At 36.1% G+C, this 12,547-nt stretch overlaps 2 protein-coding genes across 2 annotated transcripts; both read left to right on the top strand.

The window, feature by feature from the left end:
- The first annotated feature begins 2,235 nt into the window (after positions 1–2,235).
- On the top strand, positions 2,236–3,377 carry LOC119077703 (juvenile hormone acid O-methyltransferase-like). Its single transcript, XM_037184979.1, has 3 exons — positions 2,236–2,481; positions 2,540–3,049; positions 3,108–3,377. Exons 1-3 carry the CDS (start codon positions 2,346–2,348, stop codon positions 3,299–3,301), a joined length of 840 nt encoding a protein of 279 aa, XP_037040874.1. The 5' UTR covers positions 2,236–2,345; the 3' UTR covers positions 3,302–3,377.
- A 5,637-nt stretch (positions 3,378–9,014) lies between these two features.
- LOC119077704 (juvenile hormone acid O-methyltransferase-like) lies at positions 9,015–10,191 on the top strand. Its single transcript, XM_037184980.1, has 3 exons — positions 9,015–9,295; positions 9,354–9,863; positions 9,922–10,191. The coding sequence occupies exons 1-3, from the start codon at positions 9,160–9,162 to the stop codon at positions 10,113–10,115; spliced, it is 840 nt and encodes a 279-aa protein (XP_037040875.1). The 5' UTR covers positions 9,015–9,159; the 3' UTR covers positions 10,116–10,191.
- Positions 10,192–12,547: the final 2,356 nt, after the last annotated feature.

The raw sequence follows: 12,547 nt of genomic DNA on the forward strand, positions 1-12,547 counted from the left end.
ATGCTTTACTTAAGTGGGAAATTAGTGCGTATAGACTGTTATGATCAGAGCGAGAGAACCGAAGACTAGTTAATTAAAACTTGCCTTGGGGTACTTGTCAAAATATTGCTGTTTCTTTCAACATGTTACGTTGAGAGCGAGAGGACCGAATACTAGTCTATTATAAGTTGTCTTGGGGTACTTGTCAAAATATTTCTTTCGCTTTCATCATACCACTCTATGGGATTTTTTTCACTTCAACGATTCGGTTGGGTCTATGTAAGATAATTCATTTGAAAAAAAGTAAGCAGAACCTGAGTTATTGACTTCGCTATAAGTGAATCTGTTGGTTTGAAATGAATTATCTTACATAGACCCAACCGACTGTTGCAAAGACGATATTACCAAAGAAGTTAGATAGCCTGATCCAAGGAGAGTAATAGACTGTCAGAGCGAAATACTGCCCGCCAGTAAATAGTAACTTGCCATCGGGTACTCGTCATTGAGAGCGATTTCCGACTAGTTAATTTTAAGAGCAATGGACCCTTTGCAAATTTGTAGCCTACATTTAGGCGGAAAAATATTCGTATTTTAAGGGTTTTTCTACACCAAAATCTTTTTTTGAAAAAGAAAAACCACTAAAGCATGCAAAAATGTGTTACTTTTGAAAGTCTGTAAAGGTTTCTTCAAGTGTGGCAAGTTATCACCCACAAACCAATTTTCCTTTAAAAGTAACCGATTTTTGCATGCTTTAGGATTTACTTTTTCAAAAAAAAGATTTTGGTTCAGAGAAATCATCAAAAAACGAATATTTTTCCGCCTAAATGTAGGCCACAAATTTGCAAAGGGTCCGTTACTTTTATGTCTTAATCTTAATCACCAGTCCAAATAAGAGGAATTACATACAAATTGTTTTTTATTTATTCGTGAATTTTTGAATGCTGACCCACAGATCAGTCTGGTTTTCTCTTTCCGTGAACACTCAATTTTCATATACCTACAGTTTGACACATATTGTTATACAGAAAACTGACGCACTTCAAGCAAAATTGATCATAGTCAAGAGCTGACAAATAAAGTACTATTTTGTTTGTAAGTGTTGTTTTTACAGTGTCTTGTAGCTGTCCACTGGGCAGTGCCCAGTTTCAGTACCCTATTTAGAGTAGTACCACCACCCATGCTTGAAGTTCGTTGAGAAAAGCTTTGTTATTCTGTAGACTCGCTATAATCTTTTTTCAGTACTTTATTCTTTACCCTTTATTTGCTGGTGATATAACTTCAATCCATGAAATGTCATACCAGTGAAGTTGGCTGACAAAAAATGCACTAGAACTGTAACAAAAAATTTTTTACTTTTACTTTTGAGCTCTTCAAACTGCACTTCCCTATCACATATTATTACGATTTGCGTAACAACAGTTAATAAGGTCACGAGTAAGCACATAATGCAATGTCGGATAAATAGGGTAAAACTACCAAATGCGGGCAACTACTGTATTACAAACCTTGTCTTTTCTTTTGTTCGTTCGAACAATCGTAATCAAATTTCAGCCTAAGACTACTTCAACTGATTTTCACAGATTTTAACATTGTTCACTCATACAAACGAAACGGGTATGGTTATACTAAGTCCACGTATGCGCGTCAGTTTTGTTTGTATAAGTGAATCAGCTGAAAAGCAACTGAAGCAAATTTAGGCTCAAATTTAACCCTTTCCTGTAGTAACGTCACGCAAAACTATAAACTACAGCCACCTACTGTAATACGAGCTTGTTTTCATTTTGCTCGTTCGTAAGAAACAAAAACAAAACGACAATTCACGCCGTAAGTGTGCCTAAAATTTGAATTTTGAGTGAACGATTCGATGAAAAAGTGAAGCAAAAAATACATTTCAACGTTTCCTTGTATGAAAATGACGTTGCGTTAGAAAAACTTGCGTGAGAAAGATTTTGAATTTCGATCGCACTTACGACGTGTGTTGAAATGGGTGCTTGTAATTGGTAGTTTTACCCTATGCAACCATGTCACATTAAATAGTAAGAAAACATGAAACCGTAACATGAAATATTGTTTTGAAGACAATTTGATTACTCTGAGGAAAAAAGGCACAAAGTGACGATGAAATTAATTGATAAGGTTAGCAAAAAAAAAAAAGTCTGTATACAACGAACCATTTGAATGAAACACACATTCGCGTGGAACGACTCTATTGGTGCTGATAACATTATTTCTCTGAATCGCAATTTTATTTTGCAGTAGACAAAAAAAATGAGCAGTGCGCATGAGAGATAATATTGCTACATTCAGTGTGTTTAAGCAGTTGAAGCGATCAATAGTTTTTTGAATTTGATCTTACCAAAACTGAAATGGATAATCCTGACGCATACAAAAATACAAAAGCTTTACGTGACGATAACCATGCACAGCTTATTGAAGAATTCACTCCCAAATTCAACTGGCGCTCAGATGGCAGAGATTCTGTGCTGGATATCGGATGTGCGGGTATGGTATCTTGTATGGTAGTTCAATCTCGAGGTAATAACTTGTCGTAAATTCTTAGGTGGTAATGTTACCTCTGGTCTTATTTTACCTAAATTACCTTCGACCTTTTCGAAATTGATCGGTGTCGATATTAATGACAACATGGTTGACTACGCGACGAAAAATAATCAAATTCCGAAGGTATCGTTCAAGAAGCTGGATATTGGAGCTGACATCAGTGAGTTCATGCATGAATATGGTCCATTCGATCATATCATTTCGTTGTTCTGCTTTCATTTGGTACCCGATCAAAAGCTAGCAATACAAAATGTGTATAATCTGCTTGGGACGAATGGTGACTGTTTTTTACACTTTCTGTGCGATTTTGATGGTTTCGATGTGCACAAAAAGGCGTATCCGAAATGGTCTCAATATATGGTGGACATTGATGATTTTATATCACCGTACCACCGTAGAATAGACCCAGTGAATATGATAAGGAAACATTTAAAAAATGCTGGATTCAGTAGGTACACCGTGGAGGAAAGACGGAAATGGATCGCTTATCACGATGTTCAATCGTTTAAAGGTAAAATTCGTGTTAACCAATCAAAACTTTATTGATGCAACATCCATTCCGTTTCAAGGTGCATTCGCACCAGTCATTCCTTTCTTCAGCCAAATACCAGTGGAAAGACAGGAAGAATATCTTGACGATTATGTGAAGTTCTCATTGGACGTTAAACCAGATCCAGGGGTGAAAGTGCACAATTTCAAGGCTGGACAAGATGTGAACATATTTGTTGCATATAGAACCGTGGTAGCATTCGCAGAAAAATAAAAAGATTATTGCCGATTGTGTTCTGATTCTGGGAGTTGGTGTGGTTTTGATTATACAAAAATTTCGTTTAACAAATGACGATCCAGATTTTCATATTCTGCCTTTTTGCTAGATACATAACGTGAAATACGTAATACTAAAATTCTGAACGAAATTTTTTGCAGAGTCAGGATTTACAACACCAACGTATTGTTAGACAAAAGTTATGTGGAAACAATCGCAAATCGAATCGAATCACTCGACAATTTAAATACCAATTTTCAAGTTTTGTGTTAACAGCAAAACATAAGGTCTCCTAAACCCTTCAATTTTTACAAACCGATAATAACAATTTCTTACATCGGAAATGGAATATTGTTAAAAAAAAGTACATGTTAAGACATCTCTAAGTTGATCGCAAACGTTTTTTTAAACTTAATTTAGTTGATTCATCAGAACAAGGTGGCTTCCTCCCGTACTTACAAGAGAAATTTTTATGTACAAAACTTTTTGTATAGGGGCCTCATATAGCCTAAGGTCTAAGTCTATAATCTGGGCATGAAGCGTTCAAACACGGTATTTGAGTATAGTTGGTAGGGTGAGGAATGCACAAATATTTATTTGTTGTCACGAATGAAATCGAATCATAGGGAACCAATACAAGCAATGAATTTGTATACTGATATATAATTTCCTGGAATTTCCTGGAATTTCCTGGAATTGCTTTAAAAGCGCTCTGGGACGAGTGGAACAAACGAAGTACTGTCTTTGATAGAGTAAATTGATATAATCTTATTTTGTAAATTCTACTGAATTGACCAGATAAATGGAAAACAAGAATAGTGTGGTCTTTTTTCTTTCAATTTTCTCAATTCAGGAGCTACCAACTGCCAAATAAGTGAGTTATAAATAGGCAAGGTAAATATAGTGAGGAGATAATGCCATATACAACCGAATCAGATGTGCAGTGCAACGAAAGTTTGCTATAAAGCGAAATATTGTGCTAGGCCGCGCGTCTGAATGACATTACCTCCGCCTATATATTTACCTTGTAAATAGGCAAGCAGGAACAGTAAACATATACACCAACTTTCTATCAGTTTCGTAGTCAACTACCAATTTAGTATTCAACTACCAATTTAGTATTCAACTACCAATTATAATATTGGTAGTTAACTGTTCGCTACCAACTACCAAATTTTCGTATTGCAATGCCAACTATGAGCAATGGGTTATCAGATAACAAATAATTATTATTTGCCTGGTGTTCATTTGCTCATAGTAGCATTGCAATTTATCATCGTGGTAGCCAACTACCAAATTCTCGAGTTACAAATAGACAAGCAGGCAGAATAGTTGCATCAGTCGGTGCGAAACTCTCGAATAGTAAACATCTCGTAGGCAATTAATAAATGATGGAATTTGTTTATGTACTGTCCGTTTGACAAGAGGATCGCCACGGTTCAGCAGGGGTTTTGAACATTTGTTTTTTACACGTTGGCACACGTGCTCTTGTCAGATTCAAGATTCTTTTTACGAAGGTTACGCTGATTATATTTTGTGAAAAAGGCCAATACCTTGCAAATATGTCACATCTTGGACAGAATTTGACACTGCAATATCTGCAACATGAAAAAACTAAATGTTCGAAACCCCCTGAAACCCCGTGCTTCCACCTACGTAATATACACAAACTAGGTGAGCCAATCTTAATTTATTCGGTTGTCAACTACCATCGAGGTAGCCAACTACCAAATTTTCGAATTGCAATGCCAACTATGAGCGATTGGTTATCAGATAACAAATAATTATTATTTGCCTGGTGTTGATTTGCTCATAGTAGCATTGCAATTTTGAATCAAGGCTGTTATCGTCTCATTTTTGATTTGTGACATAGACACATGGACGGATAGATGAAGTGTCCACAATAGGGAATGCCAGAAATCGTTTCCGCAGACTCACCGGCCTTACAACTGTTTAAGAAACGATTATTTTTTTACTTTATAGTTCGGCATAGTTGCCCCGTACACCACAATGCCATCCACTCGGAGACAATCGACCGACACCGACGAAGAAAAAACGCAAAACTAAGAAAGTGCTGTACTGTGAATATATGAAGAACAAATAAATTCGGTTCATAATTGTTGAGGTATAATACTTTTTATGCGACCATCATTGCCACCCAAGGTACCCAAAATGATATTGGTAAGAATTATTTCCTAGCAGAGTTAGCAAAAAGTAGACTCAACTAATTATTCACATCAACGGTTTCCTTCCTCACTATTCTTATCTAACTTCTCCAACGCTCAATGATGATACCAGTGCCGAGAAATTTCGCGCCGCGCAAGATTCTTACACTAGATGTGGAATCTCGCGCCCATACATTTTCGATTTTACATTTTCAATAAGGAAAAAGTAAAAATGGATGCGAACTCGATTCTCAGTATTTTTCGACCAGCAGAATATTGAAATTGTGGGCGAACTTGATTTTGTGCACCTTTCGAATAACAGAAAATTGAAATTGGGTGCGAACTCGATTCTGGGCACTTTTTCATAAACTAAAAATTAGAAATGGGTGCGAACTTAATTTTGGGCACTTTTCGAGTAAAAGAAAATTGGAAATGGGTGCTAATTCGATTTTTGGTTTTTACACCGATACCACCGATACTGTGAAATGAAAGGGGAAGGAGTTTTGTTCGTTCCCAGGGAATTCGTACTTTTACGAAATGTAGCGTAGAGGCGTTTTGTTCGTTCTTAGGAAATTCATCCTTTTACAAAATGTAAAATAAAGGCCTTTCGTTCATTCATGGAGTTCATCATTTTATGAAAGATACCCTAAGGGCCTTTTTGTCCTTTTTCTCAAAATCGAGTTCGCATCCAATTCCAATTTTCAGTTTATCAAAAAAGTGATCAAATTCGAGTTCGCACCCAATACCAATATTCAGCTGGTCGAAAAATACTGAAAATCCAGGTCGCACCCATTTCCACTTTTTCTTTAAATTGAGAAAATTCAAAATATAAAACCGAAAATGGGCGCGAGATTCCACCTCTAGTGTAGGAATTCTACCCACCACAACTTACATCTCATGAACTTAAGTATGCATATTGCGTCAAACTGATTTATGTAACAGGAACTGCTCAAGGTTATATAATCGTTGAATGCCGGCTGAAAATAGCAAACCTCGATATCAAATTCGGACGAAATAAGAAACGAATAAAAAAAAGTTCAACGTCTTACAAATTTACATACATGGTAACTTATCGTTAATGTTATCATACTAGTGCACTCATGCTATCATGTATAGGAGTTCCGTTCTCTTTGCAATCTGTGAACTGACCTACAATGTCTGAAAAGTTAGAAGAAAAGATTGTACGAAAAGTGTTGATAATTTTGGCATATAATAAAGCAACAATGTTGATATCACTTTGATTTAGGTCACTCCACGCAACAGTCAATCTATCATTAATTATTTGACAGTTTCATCTATCTCGTCAAAGCACTGCTCCTAGCATGAACATAAGAAATATTTGGAGGCTGATGAAGTCACAGTAGGCACTGCGATTTTTTCGTAAAGATAGATGACTTGTTTTCGTTGTATGAGTTAAAACACACAATACAATCAATCTTAAGCGGTAGCTCTCATCACAAAAGCCTCCAAATTGGACATTTGTCAAAGAAGTGTTCATGCTAGGAGCATTGCGTTGATCTCGTTCATAGCACATGTGGCACGAAGTATTAGTGTGTGTGTGTGTGTGAAGATGATATTACAGAAGAAGTTATATAGCCTGATCCAAGGAGAGTAATAGACTGTCAGAGTGAAAATACCGCCCACCAGTAAATTATAGCTTACTATCAGGTACTCGTCATTGAACACACTTTTGCGTGCTTTAATGGTTTCACTTTAAAAAAAATATTTTGGTTCAGAGCAATCACGTCAAAAAACAAATATTTTCCGCCTAAATATAGGCCACAAATTGGCAAAGGGTCCTTTACTATTAAGTGAATCATCAGTCTAAATAACAGGAATTACATGCAAATTGAGACTAAGCTTACTCTCAATGCTTTTTATTTATTCATGAACTTTTGACAGCTGACCACCGATCAGTCTGGCCTTCTCAACTGCCAGGAATTCGGCTCAGTCAGTTTTCCACGGAATTAATTGTTAAGTGAAACGAGGTTTATTTTAATTTCATTGTTTAGCCATGAATATGACTGGTCTAACGGTCGAATGCACGGGCCAATAAATTACTTTTGATAAACAAGAGTTTCATTTGGTCTGGAATACAGGCTACACAATAAACAAGAAATTGAAGTATCAACGACCAGCAAATACAACAAACTTGCAAATAGCAGTGAAGTTGTCTCACAAAAAATGTACTAGAACTGTAATAAAAATTCACAAAATTTTGTTACTTTTGAGGTATCCAAACAGCACTTCCCTATCACATATTATTATTACAATTTGCGTAGCAACAGTTAATAAGGTCGCCAGTAAGCACATAAGTAAGCACATAATGTGTTGTCGTATAAATAGGGTAAAACTACCAAATTCGGGCAACTACTGTACGACAGACCCTATATTGTCTTTTCTTTTGTTCGTTCGAACCAAACACTGAAGGTAATGCGAATGCGCAAAAACATGCAGATATCAGGTGAATTTGTGGTGAGTTTAAGGTATATTGATACACATACAGCACGTCGTGAATGTATGTATTAGCGTCATAAGAAATTCACGCGAAAGTTTGGATCCGTATTTCTTGCTATTCGCTGAGAGTTCACTTTACCTCAGTATGTTTATATGGTTCGAATAAGCGCAATCAAATTTCAGCATAACACTACTTCAACTGATTTTCACGTTGTTTACTCATACAACTTAACAGCACACGTATGTGCACATGTTTTGTTTGTATTCGAGTGGATCAGCTGAAAAGCAACTGAAACAAATTTCGGCTCAAATTTGCAAAGTATATAAACGCTGAAGGTAATGCAGCCCCTCAGCGGATCAGAGAAATTAAAGATCCAAACTTTCAGGTGAATTCATTTTCGTATGTTGTCTAACTTAGTCTTGTACAACATGACAGCCCCAAATCCTTCCACTTCATCACTAAATACAACTTGACGCAAACGAATTTTATATGATTGCAATATAACGCCGCTAAATCGATCCAAATTCACCACTAGATGCAACTTGACGCAAACCAATTCAATACGTGTGCAACATGACGGAGCTAAAATTCACCTGAAAATTTGGATCCGTGTGTAACTGTGGATTTGCATTACCTTCAGTGTTTATATATACTTTGGAAATTTAGTCCTTCCCTGAAATAACGTCGCGAGTAAGCATGTCGTGTAAATAGGGTAAAACTAGCAATTACATTTACCGACTGTAATACGAACCTCCGAGCGAACCTCCTATTGTCTTTCCTTTTGCTCGTCCGTAAGAAACAAAAAGAAAACGACAATAGAGTGCTCGTATTGAATTGGGTGCTAGTAATTGGTAGTTTTAACCTATGTAACCATGTCACATTAAATAGTAAGAAAACATGAAACCGTAACATGAAATATTGTTTTGAAGACAATTTGATTACTTTGAGGAAAAGAGCACAAAGTGACAATAAAGGTAATTGTTAAGGTTAGCAAAAAACAAAGTCCGTATACAACGAACCATACATTCATTTAAAACACGTCCATTCGCGTGGAACGACTCTATTGGCGCTGATAATACTATTTTTCTGAATCGCAATTTTCCTTTGGGTGAATCTTGTAGTCAAAATTAAAAAGGGAGCAGTGCGAATAAGAGATAATATTGCTAGACACACACTTTGTGAGCAATTGAAGCGATCAATAGTTTTGTGAACTTAATCTTACCAAAATTGAAATGAATAATCCTGACGCATACAAAAATACGAAAGCTTTACGTGACGACAACCATGCACAGCTTATTGAAGAATTCACTCCCAAATTCAACTGGCGCTCAGATGGCAGAGATTCTGTGCTGGATATCGGATGTGCGGGTATGGTATCTTGTATGGTAGTTCAATCTCGAGGTAATAATTTGTCGTAAATTCTTAGGTGGTAATGTTACATCTGGTCTTATTTTACCTAAATTACCTTCGACCTTTTCGCAATTGATCGGTGTCGATATTAATGACAACATGGTTGACTACGCGACGAAAAATAATCAAATTCCGAAAGTATCGTTCAAGAAACTGGATATCGGAGCTGACATCAGCGAGTTCATGCATGAATATGGTCCATTCGATCATATCATTTCGTTGTTCTGCTTTCATTTGGTACCCGATCAAAAGCTAGCAATACAAAATGTGTATAATCTGCTTGGGACGAATGGTAGTTGTTTTATACACTTCCTGTGTGAATATGACGGTTTCGATGTGTACAAGAAGACGTACCCAAAATGGTCTGAATATATGGTGGACATTGATGATTTTATATCACCGTACCACCGTAGAATAGACCCAGTGAATATGATAAGGAAACATTTAAAAAATGCTGGATTCAGTAGGTACACCGTGGAGGAAAGACGGAAATGGATCGCTTATCACGATGTTCAATCGTTTAAAGGTAAAGTTCGTGTTAACCAATCAAAACTTTATTGATACAACATCCATTCCGTTTCAAGGTGCATTCGCACCAGTCATTCCTTTCTTCAGCCGAATACCAGTGGAAAGACAGGAAGAATATCTTGACGAATATGTCAAGTTCTCATTGGACGTTAAACCAGATCCATTGGCGGAAGTGCAAAATTTCAAGGCTGGGCAAGATGTGAACATATTTGTTGCATATAGAACCGTGGTGGCATTCGCACAAAAATAAAAAGATTATTGACGATTGTGTTCTGATTCTGGGAGTTGGTGTGGTTTTGATTATACAAAAATTTCGTTTAACAAATGACGATCCAGATTTTCATATTCTGCCTTTTTCCTAGATACGTGAAATACGAAATCACAAACCGCAGCAATCCCAAATCAGAAAGCATGGTGTATTTCTAGTTGTTCAAGTTTTCTATTATGCTATCATTATACATTTCAAGGGAAATAAATGGGTCATAACTATCTCTATTCGTTCTTCCACCATTTGATTGAGTAATTTTGATTCTATAGATCAAAGGTAAAGATCGTTTATAGTAAATGTTGGTTTAAACTAATGAAGTAGAAGAATTTGTTTCAATCAATCGCATCTGTTTCGATCAAATGAAGTAATAGATTCAATAATAATAGTAATCCTGATGATTTGCTTGAAGTTCGCGAAATATATTTCGATAGCCAACGAGTTGGTATTTGGGTTCATTAACGTTTTACTGAATGGAAAAGGTTTCAGTCTATTACCTACATTTAAATTACAAAAACTTTAAGAAAATTAATAGTATATTACTTCCGAGGTTCCAAGTTGTGTATTTGATAAGTGGGGTGTGTATTCCCCACTTGTCAAATAACAACTTGGAACCTCGTAAGTACAATGCTTTACGTGATTAGGCAATGTTAATGAAAATGAAACATGCCGTAACACGTAAATTTATATAACTAAAAAATCAAAATCAGTCCGTTTTTGTGTTATAGTCCAAGTCATTCAACAAGGATTCGAATTAACATTGTATGTACAGTCGTTTTTAGCATATCTTATATAGCTTCAACCGTGAGATAACTCGACAGTTCAAGGACATGTTCCTGAGTGGATCAGGAAAGTGGTGACATTAAACTTTGCGTGTGGCTTCTTTCGAAGAGAGAATGTATTAAACTCCCAGCTGGACGTTTTAGAAACGACACACCCTATTTCGTGAAGACACTTATACGAGGTAGTTTAATTTCGTTAAATATTTTCATATCATTTTTTGAAGTTTTTAAAATGTATAAAGTTAGTAGAGGTCCTTAGCATAAAAATAGTTCACTTTATAGTAGAATGGTGCGCTTTGGACCAGTGATTAATATTGGTAGCCTGAGTCCAAAAAGATTAACACCCCTCAAAAAACCCCACCCCACCACTCACAACCCCTCACCAACGATTTTACTGTAAGGGTCACTTCAATGAATTATTGTGAAGCGTCTGTCAATGCTAGACTGTCGATATGGGGCTTAAACGAAAGGTAAGGGTTCATACTTTTTTTATATGGTAAAACGCTTTTCAATTTCTCCATTTTCCTCATCAATTTTCCGAGTTTTCCATGAAAATCTATGAAATCTCAAATATGAAGGGTAGTGAATACGTTAAAAAAAAATTGTGTCTGTATCTTTCTGCAATTTGGTTATCCAATGACTTCCTCGCTAATTTGACGAAAAAAATTTAAATAATGTGCCATAGACTAGGAGATACGCTCAGTTTTCCACCACCAGAAAATTTCATTGAAATACTTTTTTACATAGAACTGATTAAATATACGAGCAATGTCATTGAATTTGCGAGATTATCATAGGAGACTTTACTGACGCATTTATTGAACTCTATGAGAAACCCATACACCATTAACATCAGATCACCCACCACCCACTCCTCCACTATTGAACAAATTGTAGAAAAATTTTAAAACAGAAAGCAGACTATTTATGAACTTACGAATTTACGCTGTAAATGTTTGGAATATTGCCTGCAATACCTTTTTCAAGGTGACAGTGGAAATAATTAAGAGTAAGTACGTAAAATACTACATTTTCAAATAAATATCGTTGTACAGTTACGCTGCAAAAATGGTGCAGAGGCAGTTTCTGTCTACGTAATAAAAATGATTCAAATGTCCCACATTCAGCAATTCTTCACTCACATTCCACATTATGTGGTTTAATTATTTGGATATCTTTTATGAATCAATTATATTACGATGATTTTTGATCGATTCACACAGATCTTGTGATCCATTGTACTACCCTGTCATCATAAAAATTTTGTATCCGTTGGACATTGGATAGTGAGATTATCGAGTTTTTTATCAAAAGCAGTTAAGTCCATCATTCTCTTAACTCTTCTAACGTTGGAAGAGGAAATATAGTTGTCTCTTTCTGTCTCACGTTCTATATGAAAATGGTAGATGCTTGAAGATGATTATCGCGAAATAGACCGCCATAGCCGCATCAGACCAATAAACAAAACCAGCCGTGGAGATGATTCCATCAAACTTTCTAGGAACGAAATAATCTCCTAACATCTCCAAACATCTGGTGTACCACTAGTAACCACACTCTTCATTTCATCTCCAACTAACACCATTGCCTTACTCCAGGAGAGCAAATAGGTGCGTATGACTAGCTAATTTCTAG

The sequence above is a fragment of the Bradysia coprophila genome, unplaced genomic scaffold (assembly GCF_014529535.1).
Source record: "Bradysia coprophila strain Holo2 unplaced genomic scaffold, BU_Bcop_v1 contig_24, whole genome shotgun sequence".
Taxonomy (NCBI): Eukaryota; Metazoa; Arthropoda; class Insecta; order Diptera; family Sciaridae; genus Bradysia; species Bradysia coprophila.

Bases quoted from the DNA above. Each gene is read 5' to 3' on its own strand.
- LOC119077703 (XM_037184979.1), top strand. From the start codon at position 2,346: ATGGATAATCCTGACGCATACAAAAATACAAAAGCTTTACGTGACGAT. The intron at 2,482-2,539 runs GTATGGTATCTT...GTAAATTCTTAG, and splicing joins GCTGGATATCGGATGTGCGG to GTGGTAATGTTACCTCTGGT. The intron at 3,050-3,107 runs GTAAAATTCGTG...TTCCGTTTCAAG, and splicing joins CGATGTTCAATCGTTTAAAG to GTGCATTCGCACCAGTCATT.
- LOC119077704 (XM_037184980.1), top strand. From the start codon at position 9,160: ATGAATAATCCTGACGCATACAAAAATACGAAAGCTTTACGTGACGAC. The intron at 9,296-9,353 runs GTATGGTATCTT...GTAAATTCTTAG, and splicing joins GCTGGATATCGGATGTGCGG to GTGGTAATGTTACATCTGGT. The intron at 9,864-9,921 runs GTAAAGTTCGTG...TTCCGTTTCAAG, and splicing joins CGATGTTCAATCGTTTAAAG to GTGCATTCGCACCAGTCATT.